This window comes from Arctopsyche grandis, chromosome 6, assembly GCF_051622035.1.
Source record: "Arctopsyche grandis isolate Sample6627 chromosome 6, ASM5162203v2, whole genome shotgun sequence".
Taxonomy (NCBI): Eukaryota; Metazoa; Arthropoda; class Insecta; order Trichoptera; family Hydropsychidae; genus Arctopsyche; species Arctopsyche grandis.
In genome coordinates, this window is record NC_135360.1 from 16935287 (window position 1) to 16949565 (window position 14279).

A 14279-nucleotide genomic window follows, 5' to 3' on the forward strand; every position below is an offset into this window, starting at 1 on the left:
AGTTTAAATGATGTTTAATAATATAAAAGTAAAAAAAGTGGGCAGCTTTACCAAAGTAGGAGGTAGTAAATTTCTATCTTTTTTTAAATCGATTACAAGCATCCCTTGTGGAGGCGATTTTGCATTATGTTAAAATTGTATTTACAATATATATTATAGATGTATAAAACTACAATTAGTCTTTATCACAATGTGTGTTAATCTATGAAATAAATACTTCACAAGTTAAGATTATTTTTAGACCATATCACAATTCAAATGATAATTTCATTAACAAATCAATCGACTTTAATGGATTCTGTGAAAGCATTATACATATTTAATTAATATTTTCAATCAGAGTACAGAAATACATTAATTACATACATATATTCTGTGCGGTTATGATGGAGGGGAAAAATTGGCAAAATAAACCTCAAAAATATTAATAAAAAAAATTAGGTAAAAAAAAAAAGAGATTTTGTTTGAAAAACGGTAGAAACTTGTGGATTCAGAATCATGTACGAAAATATTCATTGCTATGAACTTTATCTGACAGCATCTTCAATATTATCCAACTACATATATCGTCTAGCTAGATTATTTCGCATATTTGTATAATATGCGTAAAGATAAAATATAAAATGAAAAAATAATTTATAAATCTTTTTCAATGTGATCCTAAATACTAAACATTTTTTATCACAGTATATTTCCTCTCCACGTAAATCAAACGATTACTTTAAGATTATTTTATAATGTCGACGTCAGTTATTCAATTCTTGTGACCTAAAAATAATTAAATACATTTGTATCGCAGAACTACGAAAATTGAAACATCTTATTGTATCGCATAAAACTTTGGTTTGGTTTTATATAATATGAGTCAGAAAATACCCAAAAATGTTGATATTTTTTTCATAATCTCTTAACCATTTTTCGACTATGTTAATTTTATTGTTTTTTTTTTTTTTTTTTTTTTGATGTTCTGTACACATTCAAAAATTTATATTTTCGAATTTGTACAGAACATCAAAAAAACATCCTACAGTAAAATTAAAGTAATCGAAAAAATTATGAAAAAAAAACCAACATTGAAATTCAATTAATTGAAAAATAATGTTTTTCACATTATAAAAAAATCCTAACTATTATATTCAGTTATTTTTTGTCTAGGTGAAAAATAATCAAATTTCATCATTAAATATAACCAAATCACAATACACTAAACTATTTAAAAATGCACATATACTACTCCAGTATACATGACGCTTGTTTAACATTAAAAAATCCATCTATAAAAGTTTCATTTACTATAAAAATACAATAAATACCCGATGCAATGAATCAATACAGTTACACTATAAAATTTATCTCGCATCTACAGTATCGAATATTCACAAAAATCAGCATTTACAAATTGGTTTTCAAACAAAGTATTGTGATAATTATCACAATCTAAAGATATACTAATGTTTACTTATTTTGGAGTATCACAATGAATTCAAACAATAAAATAAAAAAAAAAACAAACTAGCAATCAATCACTTTAGCATATACATAGATTTTCTTTACTGACCTACAAGATCAACTATTAACTTGTAGTATTTTATTGCAATTTTGACTTTCTACTAGAGCTCATAAATAACACACTAAAATAAAGACCCTAGCTAGCGTTCTAATATAATGCTTATAAGAAAAAAAAATATTTCCATGTTAGTATGAAATATTTATATACAATATTGTTAGATAAAAAACCTAGTTTTCAATAACTTTAAAAATCACTCAAAAGATATGTCTTCTTGTCATAATAATGAATATCTTTGAAACTTAGCTAGATAAAAGACTAAAGAATTATATCTCTACTGATTACATAAAATTTCATATATTATACAAAGTCACAAAATGGATTTCGGTATGAATATACATACATATGTATTTACATATACATAATATGTATGAGTATGTAGCTCTAGTAATATTACATTTCAAATAATGAGGGTAGAAAATACATGTGTTACTAAATATTGATTTAAAGCCAATAACGTAGTTTGCAATAAAACAAAAACATTTAGATGACCATTCGTCATTAGCAAACCTTCAGTTTTGTAATAATAAAAAAATATATAAACAGCCCATACGTATGTACAGTAGCTATTAAGGCATGATAAAAAACTAAATTTCTCTATTTATATCGTATATTTTAGGGCTATTGGATTATAATTAGAATTATATGCATATATGTAAATATATATACATATTTTGAAATTTAAATAGGATTACATATCAAATAGTAAATCATTTTCTCATTGAATTCACAGAATATTTGTGCTTTATGAAAAGTAAGAATAGTGCGAAGTTTCAATACTATGAGTATTATTATGAAACAAACACAATTATGCAGTATACAAACGAAAAATTGCACATCAAAATATTAACAGGTCCATTTGCCATTACCATGTATTGGGAGGATTAGTGAGAATTTACCAAGCAATTGAATTTTAAAAAATCATATGATTTTTAACCCAAGCCCAACCGAGTACTTCCGTAAGTATAAAATACATATATTTAACCGCCTACATACATTTATTTTGTAAATAGACAAAACTTGCTTGTACAACCGTAATGACAGTATTTTAATATTTGACTATGTAAATTTAGCTATTTTATAATAACAGCATGACAATTAACTGATTTTACATATATATATGTATGTATATATGCAACATAACGCCCAACAATATTTTTTTTAAATTACAATGCAAATCAATTTAAAAACGAACATACTGTAAAATAACATAGCGTTAACTGATACACATATTTATGTAAAAAAAGTAATAATCCCGCTAAAAATCATTTCACTAAAGCATAACCTACGCATATTAAGCTTATAAATCATAATATATTTGATTATAATATTTATATTTATCAGTTTAACACATATACCTATGTATTGTAGAATAAAATGACTTAATGAAGCATTTACAATGATGAACATGAAAATAATCAAGATCACAATAAATTATCAAAGCTATAGACTGAATTTATTATGTTTGCAGTCTTCTATCCACCTCGAGTTTGAACCGATGTTTGTTATCACGTTAAACAGTATTAATAAACTATTGATGAATTAATGATTTATACAGGTATTTACATGATAATATACACATTCATTTTTGCTTATTTTGTTACATCAAAGTTTATCAACTACACTTTACCGCATTTTTTATTTCTACTCTCTGTTGGATTGCTTTGATCTCTTGCTTTTCTCGCAGATACGGCGGCTTTCGCTTCTTGTAATAAATGCTCAAAAGACTTGTCTGGGGCTGGTGCAATCGAACGAGTAACCACAGTTGGATAGAAACCAGATTCTTCTTCCATTGCCTCCAGATCATCTTAAAAGAGAAGATTTTTTATTAAATTTATTTCCAAAATTACTGCTTACTCATTATTTATGCCTTAGCAGCTTGCTATAGATATACCCAACATCCCCCTTTCAATTTTTGATATTTAATCCTAAGATTTTAATCAGATATGTCAAAACATATATACATACATACATACTGACAACAACGCTTAAGTAAAAACTATTTAATGAGCACTATTTATTACAACTAAAATTTTTTATCACTTGAGTCTGTTTTTATGCAGTCAAAGTGAATGAGCTTAGTATTCTTACAAAAAAGTTTAAGAAAAATCTTCAAATACAATACTTACCCAAATCTGCATAAAACTGTTTACAGAAAGCTCGACGTCCACCAAAGAAAACATCGTAATGTTTGATATCAGGGTCTTTGGGAGCATTTTCCAAAGCTTTGTAACTATGTTGAGCTTGAGCAAATGTTACGAACCCATATCTCATTCTGAAATCAACAGTTTATTATTAATAATATATTCTCAAATTCAACTATGCATTTCTAAAAAATTTCAGATACACACCCATCGTCTTTCATATGTATTGTTACTTCTTCGACACATCCGTACTTGATGAATTTCATTTTCAATCCAGATACAGAGATATTCGGCTCCAACATACCAACGTAAACTACTTTCCGTTCTTCAAATAATTCGTTTGGTCTTCTAAAACAAAAAATATAATTCATTAGTAAATCTGCAATGTGAGAAAGATTCAATTCAATTGAACTCAATCTGTATCTGTAATCCTAATATTATCGAAATTTTACAATATTCTTATTTTTCATAGGAATTTTTAAACATCCGAAGAGATTTAAAATTAATAATCTTTGTTATTTATTACAAAATGTATGAAGAAAACAAATTTTACAAAAAGTTCACACTCACTTATTACTTCTCGATCCTCCGCTCCTTGAGTACCGTGACCCTCTTCTGCTTCGACTTCTACTTCTATCATACTTTGGACTTAACGAATTGGACCTAAAAGTAACATACAATTATAATATTGAATTGAATTGATTTACAAATAATAATAAAAAAATAAAGAAAGTTTATTCGTCTTCACCTGACAGAAGACCCCGAGCTCGAATGGTTATTTGTAGAAGAATCAGAATCAATACTTGATCCACTGCTAAGTGATGAATCGCTCGATACACTTGAACTTCTACTTCTCGCAGCCTTTTTATATCCGTACACATTAATTTCGCTTTTTTCATTTCTTGTATCCCAATTTTTGCCATAATCTCTACTTATTTTACTGGGTGGTTGAGAAGACTGGTTTTCATAGCTGCTCGACTTCTCTTTCCAATCATTGGACGTCATCGAGGGGTTGCGTTTACGTTTTGAATTGGATGGTAATGATTGGATACTTCTGTTGTCGGGGGAATCTTTCTCTTTCATATAATATTTAGATTTATAAGATTCACCCCTCGTTTTCCTATATTTGGGTCTATTTCTAGAAAAACTTCTAGATCTTCTCTTATATTTAGAGCTATGTCTAGAAGAATCTGACGATTGACTACTATATCTACTTCTATACTTGTATTTTGCATTATGATTACGTCTTTTTGACTTACTATTGCGTGGTGAAAGACTACAGCTAGAGGAGTTAGAAGATTGTGATCGAGATCGTGATTCTCTTTTCTTCATTGCGTCAATTCTCCATCTGTTTATCAATTCTGTATGGTTGTCACAATTGCTTTCACCAGAAATGGACATCGAACTATCTCTTCTCTCACGGTGAGATTTCTTGTTAGGTAATGTGCTGGTAGCATTTGTGGAACTCTGCTCACAGGGAAGAGCATTTTTTTCAGGTAATTTGGGCACATCAATTTCTACCGTTTCATCAGGTATCTCTATTGAATCAGTTTGCACATAGACCGAACAAGTTATAGGTTTACTTCGATTTTTTTTAAGGTGCATAATAGTCTTATTTTCCCAATTAAATGGAGAAGAGCAATCCATTTTAATCGATTTGAGTTCAACAGTTACAATGTCATTTTGGGGTTTTTGGTCGTTTTTCTCAAAATTGATGCAACTTCGAACATATTTTTGACTAAATTTTACAGATTGAAGATAGTCAATGTCTGTGTTTATCCCTATACAAACAGTAGTTATTTCATCAAATTCTTCAATTTTCTTTTGAGGGGCTGGTTCATTTGATAAAGTAACTACTTCTTTTTCGTCTATTTTTTTTATCATTGGTAATAATTTACCGTTTTCCGTAGCAAGTGGAAGAATAATAACATTTTCAATATTCGATATCTTGCTTTTGATAATTTTATCTTCGTGAGGAATTGAAGAGGACTGTTTCTTCAATTTTAGGGCTTTTCTAGTTGCATCAGCTATGGGATCAAATAAAATTTTTGATGTGACAGTTTTAGTTTTCATTTCAAATCTTTCCATTACTTTTGGAGCACTGTTAGCAGGATTGGTTATTTTTGGAGCAATTTCTTTTACCATATTTGGCGTTTTATCGATTTGAATACTACTGTTATTTACCAGTGAATTCGAACAGGATTCTAAATCAACAACACCGATTCCAGTAGGACTACAAGTTCTAGAATTATCACGAGAGTTGTTACCACCTTCCCTACGTTTCTTATATTCCTCTATATTCAATTTCCTTTTTTGAGATATTTTATTGCCTTGAATAATGATTGTGCTAGGATTTTCAACTATTTTTTCCAGTTCTTTCGTTTTGATTGGTGGTGCATTTGGAGTTTCTGGTGTCTTCAATGATTTTAAAATGGTATCTTCTTGTGATTTGATTTCTTTCTTTTTCAAATCAGTTTCATCACAATAATTAGACTTTAACAAAGAAATCATTTTGACGTTCTCTTTAACTATTGGCTTCAAAAGGCTGAATTTTTGTCTTTGATTACCTTTACAATTAACTCTTTTGCTTAAATCTTTTTGAACAATTTTATCTTCAGATTGCTTTTTAAAATTGGTAATTAGAAGACTATTTTTATTTGAATTGTAATTTCTATTTACGCTTAGAATATTTTGACCTTCCTTATTTATATCAATTAGTCTTTCACTACCGTTTTCTAGAACTATAATATTCTGAATACTCTTCGTTTCTTTTCTTTCATTTTTATCAGGCAATTTGACATTAGAGGAGTCATTAGATTTATTGATAATCAATTTTGAATGTCCAAAAACTAAACTGCCAGCGCCTGTATTACTTTTGTTTGAAATGTTTTGTTTAACGATACCAGCCCTAGAATATGAATGATCAACACCAGAAATTCCATCGAAAGCATCGGTAACTTTTTGCTTGACACAACTGATCGAAATATTGTTAGCACTCTTTTTCCCCTTTATAACAAATGCCTTACTAGGTGAAAGTGGCTTTAAAAGAGAGTTGGGTTCACTTTTGGAAATAGTTTTTTCATTAGAGTTGACGGACAGAGATTTGTTTTTACCTTTGGTAATTATCAAGTTTTGATTATTGGAAGGACGAACATAATACGATGATAAATCGATAAAGTCCGATTCTTCACTTGACTTTAGATTTTGTTCTGATTTTGATGTTGATACACCATGTTTTCCAAGAATGCGAGGTTCTGAACGTAACGGAGAGACAAAACAATAGTCATGATCTAAATAGACCTGTTCCTGATCCAGTTTTGTACTAGAAGAAACAGTTTTGACCTAAAAAATAACATCAATATAAGAAATATGTTTTGAAATAAAATATATATATGTATATATATATATATTTTTTTAATATGAAATATAAAAATGCATACATTCTTTTGTAATCTAGGATTGATGAAGCGCATCTTATTATTGTCTTTTGTCCCCGTAGAATCTTCAAAATCAGTTTTCCAAATTGTAGGAAACACTAAATATGGTTCTTTTGATACTTTAGTATTGTTCTGCGTGTATTGCGAATCTTTGGGTATGGTCAGTTTACGAACACTTCTTAAAGATTTACTTATATCTTCGGTAGCTTCAAACTGTTCCAACAAAGCATTAACATTATTAGCAGCAAGGACGGGAAAAGATTCATTGTCACTAACACTTTCTACATCTATGTAATCTTCCGTGTCAGTTTTTCGACCATTGGATGAAGTAGAGTCTATTGGTGATTGCGGATTAGTATCAATTTCTTTAGAGGCATCATTGCTAGGCAGTATCATTACTGGTATAACTTCAGTCTCTTGAAAACTTTCTTTTTCTGTATTTAACAAGGAACATTTAGTTACCAAATCACTGCAATTCGCAAATTTCGATATATTTGGCAAAGCATCATCACAGTTAGCAATAGATTCCACATTTATATCATCAATTTCAGTTTTTGGACAATGTAATGCATTTTCGGTTTCCTCAAAGCAGTCTATTAGAAGGGCTGATGGATCATTTTCGCCTTGACCCATGATAAAACTGGGTAAATCAAAATCATTTATATCGACTTCTAAGTCGCAATCCTGCATTTGTGAATCGAATAAATCATCGGGCGTGTCCATTTCCTTCTTAAGAATGTCATCTTTTGTTGCAAATACATCTGCTATGTCAAAACTTTTATTGAAAGCTTTTTCAGGCCTAATATTTATATCATCGTCTACAATTTCGTTAAAATCTAATCCACTTATATCTTCAAAACATAAGCAACTTTGTAAATCTATAGAATCAATTCCGAATGTGTCATGTTCTGGTGATTGTGGTAATGATAATGACTTTTGTTTACTTCGTTTGCTTTTTGAATTCATTGCATATTTTTTATGAATATGACTATTCTGTGGAGCTTTAAGAATTGGATTGTTATGATTCTCACTGTGAATTTCTTGAGAATCTACAACATGTTGGGATGTATTAACATATGTAATTTTTGATTCCGGACATTCAAAATTTGATCCCATATCACTTTTTACAGTATCGAACAAATCATTTAATGGATCGCATTCTACATTTAACGGATCACATTCTAATAATTTATCTTCATTAAAACTATCTAATATGTTACAGGTTTCTTCCATAGGATTGTCTATAATACTAGATATCATAGTGTTGCAACGAGACGTATTATCATTATCCATCAATCTGTTGTCACCACTGCTTAACGTATGGTAATTAATTTTACATATTTTTGGATTCGATTTTGTGTCTATATCTGCGGTCAGGAGTGATCCTTTCGATTTATCCGGTGAAGAATTATATTCTAGTATATCTAATTCGAATTTTATTAACCGTTCATTGACCATACAATCTTCTGAATCCATTATCTGAAATAAAAATTTAAATCAATATTTTCATGAAAACAATATATTGCTAAGTGTATAAAAATTTACTGGTAATGATCCGACATGTCTCTGCCAATCACTAAGAGTCCTTCCATAATCTTCTTCATTTGATTCAGAATGTGATGAATGCAATCGATCATTTAATACACTAAAAATTAAAATAAATACATTAATAAGCCTCTTACAACGCAGAACTAAACATAGCAACAAATCTACAATACTAACTCTGATTGATCAACAAACGAATGTATATCTTCAAAACTAGACTTCATGAATTGTTCTTCTTCGGTGCGAAATGATCCCAACATACCGGTTTCCATCTTAAGATCTGTTGGATACCTGTAAAAGGACATGAAACATCAACTACACATGTACAATTAATCGAGTAAAACTAAGCTAAAATATATATCGCAAATAAAATAAATATTGCCTGTACAAATGTATCGACAATGTTTACCATTAAGTATTGAGTAATTAAAAGATGAGCAGTTATAATTGAAAGTGGCATACGTCCAATTGTCTTCATTTCGAGATATATCTCGCAAAACATGAAATATAATGCTATACGTTTAACAATAACAATAAGTTGGTTGCGTGTGAAACAACGTTTATTCTGCTTTTACCGAGATTCTGAACATATCGAATTGAAAGAAATTATAACAATTCATGAATTAAATCAAACAGAAATAATGTATATGGAACTGAAAATTGGACTTTCAATTATAACGGTTCAAATACCAAACCACTCAACATTCAAATGAAATAGTCTGTTGTATACAAATTTATAAACAAAACATTTCATATAGAATGTAAAACCTTATGAACTATGGGCACACAATACAAATCAGCTAGCTCGAATCCAAGTGAAAAGTATACACAAACTGTATAAATAAAACGTGGTACACTTTCTGACCGCCAAATGTCATACGATAACAACTAGAATCGGACAAGTTCACGTGTCGACAGAAGTTTGCTGAAACTGCAAAACGACCGATTGGGAGAGTTCGCATTGAGAGATAGAGGTTATCACAGGTGTCCAATCACGTGGGAGAGTCGTGTTTGGTTTGGTTTGGTTTGGCCAGGCAAACGTCAATACGGCGAGTCGGTTGGTAAACAAATATAATAACACAATGGTGGCGCCAGGGTTGGGAGACGAGCGAGAGCGAGAGCGAGAGCAAGTGGCGCGCGTAGGGGCGGCGGCGAGGCAAGTGAGGGGGGCGGCGCCACAGGTTATGTCTCGCGGCCGGTGAAAGCGTCCGGATGGAGAGCAGTGCGGGGGCGGGCGGGGGCGGCGGGCGGGCGGGCGTACCGGTTGGGGGCGCGGGGGCGGAGGCTCTCGCGACTAGTCCGAGGGCTCGCAATCCCCGAGCGAGGTGGACGATGTTCCGTATCCACTCTCCAGCCGGTGGCCGGCGCTCGAGGTTATGTCCGTCGACCCGTCAACGTGAGCGTGACGTCGGCACGGCGGCATTGCTCACTCGGCACGTGGCGATATGCTTTCCAGCCATCTCAATTTATCTCTAGCGTTCATCATGTTATTATCAAATTATTACTGTAACGCGACGTTCTCCCGAGTGTCCCTTCAGTTGGTAGCGGTAGTAATCTTTAGGTTGGCACCAGTTACTGTACCGCGCCAAACACCATACCCCTCTCGGGAAGTATCGAGACGCGCTCTCTCGACAGCCAGCCACCATCCGGGACGGACCTCCCTCCAGCATCTCCGCTGAGCGTCTTCAGAGACGCCCAGAGATCGCCATCTTGTGTCCACACGAGGCAGTACGGAGTTTGTCTCCTGCCTCCCCCCTCCCGCTGCTGTGACCCGACCGCAGAGCCAGCTTCCGGAGCCAGGGAGCTGTTATCAACGCAGACGACTTGCAGTCAGGAACCTCCCCGACTATATACACATATATAACTATCCCAAGGTTGGTCCACGTTTCCACCTAACTCGACTCTTGGAAGAATAACGACGTATCACGCCCTCTGCATAAAGACGCGCGTAAATCCGTTCATTACATTACTCAATTTTCTATCGAGTATTTTAATTCTTCTTCTTCTAATGCCAAATCCGTATTCGGACGCAGGCGACTACCATGGGCAGTCATTATTCAAGGCTCGAGCGCAAGGCCGCGCCTAGGAGCTAGAACCCACTCGGTAAACGGACTACTAGTCATATGTGAACCAGTCACAGGACAACCGGTCGCTCTAGATCGGTCACTCGTGATCACCCGTCACACTAAAACTGGTTACGAGAAAACTGGTCACACCCTAAAATTGGTCACGAGAAAACTGGTCACACCCGAAAATTGGTCACACCCAAAAATTCGACCAATTTTTAATTTTTGGTTGTGACCAGTATTTTCGGGTGTGACCAGTTCTAGCGCGACGGATGATCACGAGTGACCGATCTAGAGCGACCAGTTGTCCTGTGACCGGTTCACATTTGACTAGTAATCACCGAACCAACCCGTTTACCTTGTTCACCATGTTATTATCAGTTCGGTGATTACATCCCAAATGTGAATCGCTACCAGGATAACCGCCGCTACGAAAATCGCACGCGCGTGTCTTCTGTAATCTTGTAAAAAAAAGCATATGCTGAGCAATACATTTGAGCAGTTTTCTGTACGGCAATTTTCCTGTGCGAAGAATTTTCGAAAAAAAAATTCAACAATATCGATATCATCGTCATAGAAGCTTTGATTTGTTTTCGATGCTCCCACCCAAACCTTACATAAAAAGTCTCCTTCAAAATTATATAGTAGATTGTTCAATATGAAAAAAAAATGTTAAAAACTACCTACCCACCTACATATGTATAAACAATATAAACATATAGAAAAATAAATTTTCAATAGATGGTACCAATTGCTCAGAGACTTGGCGCTGTCTATTACCATAATTCTTCTCACGAAAGTTTTACCCACACCTTGTTGCGATTTCACACATAAAATGTTTTTGAGTTTTTAATAACAAACCACATATGTATGTATAACCAAATTTTTAAATAGAAAACAAAGATATGCGATGATAACTCATGAAATATGTACATTTAAGAAAAACTTAACCTAACCATTGTATCTTTTTTATCATCATATAAGAAACAATATTTATATTATAAAATAACTTTATTATGAAAAATGAAAACTTCTTAGGCATAACTAAATTAGTTTTATAAAATAACTTTATTATGAAAAATGAAAACTTCTTAGGCATAACTAAATTAGTTTTATAATAAGTAGAAATTCAATACATAATATGAGAGTATAAATCTATTTATTTCCTTCTATCAAATCTCGAACGTTTTCTGGTGCGACTTTCGCAACCTAAAATAAAATAAAATATAAACATAACGTACATAAAAATTTTACGTACGTAAAAAATATAAATATTACATACAAAATAAATTAATAAAAATAAATTTGGAATGAATATTTTAATAATACTTTTCTAGGTTCCTTTGCCAACGTAACGGGACACTGCATTTCACTCCAACTCAAAGGCACCATATTGACACCAGGAGGAGCATCTGCAGCTTTTGCTATTACTACACCTAATTCCGGTTCATCCGTTGCAAGATCATAACATTGTAATGATGTTATAGGCAGCTATCATTATTGTTGAGGAATATGCACGAATAAATAACCAAATATACACAGAAAGTAATATAACTTAATTGATTAAAAAAAAAGGATACGATTCGAGCGATTATAATATCGCCTGGTCTGAATGATTTGTACATATCTACACGATCTTTATTTTTATCATGAACATTCTCTTTCAAAAGTTGAGCGCGTAGTGGACGCGTAAGGGGTCTTGCTCCCGAACAACGTAATTCACAACGAGCTCCTCTATCGGTAACCCGTGCTACTATAGCCGTAACGATCTCACCAGTGCGGGCCAATGCTGCTCCTCCGCCTATAGGAATTACTTCAACAGTCTGAAAATAAAACGTTTCATGATTTCCTATGCGATTAATTACATATAATTTTATACTGGTAAGCTTCAATGTGTAATTACTTTTTTGTTTCCTTCTGCCGGCGTGACTTTTACTATTCCAACTAAACTAGAAAATATATATCCCTTATCTTCGTAAGTACCGCTACCGCTAGTATAATCTTCACTGGCTGACCAAAGTCGCATTCCTGGAAGGGCAGCTAATGTTCCTGCTTGAAGCTCTGTTTGTAAATTTTCAATAGTGTCATCTACATCACATTCGACTTCCATCGTCATTCTTCGCAGAAACCTGAAAAACAAAAATTTTATTCTATGAGCTGATGGCTCAACCAGTTATTTTGATTCAGAAAATAAAATAAGAAGGTAAAATTACGTTCAGAAAATTAAATTTAATGTATAGTCCCGATCACGCCAAAATAGTAGACAAAACAGTGTGTTAAGTGACAACTTAGTTGTTTAGGTTAAGTTTTGGCCATAAGACTTCTATTGCCTTTTTTATATTTATTATAGGCAATATCTTGGAAAATGTTTCTTTGAGGTACTGCATGTTTCTAAATCTATAGTTTCTTCATGCACAAATTATTTTGATTAAACTATTGCAGTACTAAAGTCCCCATGCATGACCGCGCCTGATTGTAAACGAAAATTTTCAGTTTTTGGCCATGCTTACTAGGTTGTGGGTCACTTGAACGACAAAATAAGAACCCTTACGGAATATATTTTTTGCTTTCGATGGTGCTCTTGTTCTTAATATTACTGTCGAACTTTCAAATTAGTTCCCAGAATATCAGGGACTTCATTTGGGAGTTCAGATGAGGGCATTTCTCATTCACTTCATTCTCATTCATTCAATTCACATATAATTGAACATAAGTGCTATTCTGTTACTTCACATTCAAATAGAATCACTCATAATCATGGGTAAACGGATTACATCCCAAATGTGAATAGCTACCAGGATAACCGCCGCTATGACAGCAAATACTTTTTTTTTACAAGATTTGGGCAGTTTTCTGTACGACAATTTTCCTGTGCGACGAATTTTTGTGCGACACGAGAGCCGCGCAAGCGATTTTCGTAGCGGCGGTTATCCTGGTAGGAATTCACATTAGGAATGTAATCACCGAACCATAATCATGTTATACTGGGTCCGCTGTAGGAAGATACTTAAGAAAAACGTACATACTATCTCTTGCACCGCCTCTCGACCAATAGTATTTCGTGCAGACAGTAGAACATTGTACGCGCGAAATTCTATTGGTCGAAATTAGGTGAAAAGGACAGCATGTGCGTTTTACCTAAGTTATATTTTACATCAGATGGACAATAAGTTTTAGCTTTCTGCCAAACAGCTATCATCATTGCTTCCAGAAAAAGATTCGACTTAACATAAGACTCAAGAAAACAGTATAAAATTATTGGTAAACGGATTATTGCGCAAATCGCGAATACGGAATATCTGGCACTCGAGTTCTCGTTAGTACATTATTTCGCGTGGCCTGATGGAGTTTTTGGGTACCAGATGTTCTGTGATCGCTTTTTGCGGGATAATCACCGAACCAAAATTATCCACAATGGATTTGACAGATGTATATACATATGTAACTCTGTATGTACAGGAGTTCCTTTAGGGCTCATATTTTTTCATAAATCAATATGCAAACTTCATCATGATGGAAT

The 14279-nt window shown here is 33.1% G+C and overlaps 2 protein-coding genes across 4 annotated transcripts; both read right to left on the reverse strand.

Moving 5' to 3' along the window:
• Nucleotides 1-1466: 1466 nt before the first annotated feature.
• On the reverse strand, nt 1467-10136 carry srl (PGC-1 family member spargel). Of its 2 annotated transcripts, none has more exons than XM_077433208.1 (9): nt 9955-10136; nt 8871-8984; nt 8694-8793; nt 7152-8627; nt 4460-7053; nt 4282-4374; nt 3919-4059; nt 3697-3842; nt 1467-3374 (listed from the first exon to the last, which is right to left on the reverse strand). In XM_077433208.1, the coding sequence occupies exons 2-9, from the start codon at nt 8963-8965 to the stop codon at nt 3187-3189; spliced, it is 4833 nt and encodes a 1610-aa protein (XP_077289334.1). In that variant the 5' UTR covers nt 8966-8984; nt 9955-10136; the 3' UTR covers nt 1467-3186. The 2 variants fall into 2 exon arrangements, with proteins under 2 accessions (XP_077289334.1, XP_077289335.1); XM_077433209.1 differs by having other exon boundaries at nt 8709-8793; nt 9955-10135.
• Nucleotides 10137-11753: 1617 nt separating this feature from the next.
• On the reverse strand, nt 11754-13084 carry Csl4 (exosome component 1 Csl4). Of its 2 annotated transcripts, none has more exons than XM_077433211.1 (5): nt 12973-13084; nt 12663-12888; nt 12340-12582; nt 12089-12250; nt 11754-11968 (listed from the first exon to the last, which is right to left on the reverse strand). In XM_077433211.1, the coding sequence occupies exons 2-5, from the start codon at nt 12873-12875 to the stop codon at nt 11915-11917; spliced, it is 672 nt and encodes a 223-aa protein (XP_077289337.1). In that variant the 5' UTR covers nt 12876-12888; nt 12973-13084; the 3' UTR covers nt 11754-11914. The 2 variants fall into 2 exon arrangements, with proteins under 2 accessions (XP_077289337.1, XP_077289336.1); XM_077433210.1 differs by having other exon boundaries at nt 11755-11968; nt 13010-13063.
• Between the last annotated feature and the right edge of the window lie 1195 nt (nt 13085-14279).

Bases quoted from the DNA above. Each gene is read 5' to 3' on its own strand.
- Csl4 (XM_077433211.1), bottom strand. From the start codon at position 12,875: ATGACGATGGAAGTCGAATGTGATGTAGATGACACTATTGAAAATTTA. The intron at 12,583-12,662 runs GTAATTACACAT...TTTTATTTTCAG, and splicing joins CGGCAGAAGGAAACAAAAAA to ACTGTTGAAGTAATTCCTAT. The intron at 11,969-12,088 runs GTATTATTAAAA...ATTTTATTTTAG, and splicing joins TGGCAAAGGAACCTAGAAAA to GTTGCGAAAGTCGCACCAGA.
- srl (XM_077433208.1), bottom strand. From the start codon at position 8,965: ATGGAAACCGGTATGTTGGGATCATTTCGCACCGAAGAAGAACAATTC. The intron at 8,628-8,693 runs GTAAATTTTTAT...TTTTTATTTCAG, and splicing joins GACATGTCGGATCATTACCA to ATAATGGATTCAGAAGATTG. The intron at 3,843-3,918 runs GTGTGTATCTGA...TGTTGATTTCAG, and splicing joins ATACATATGAAAGACGATGG to AATGAGATATGGGTTCGTAA.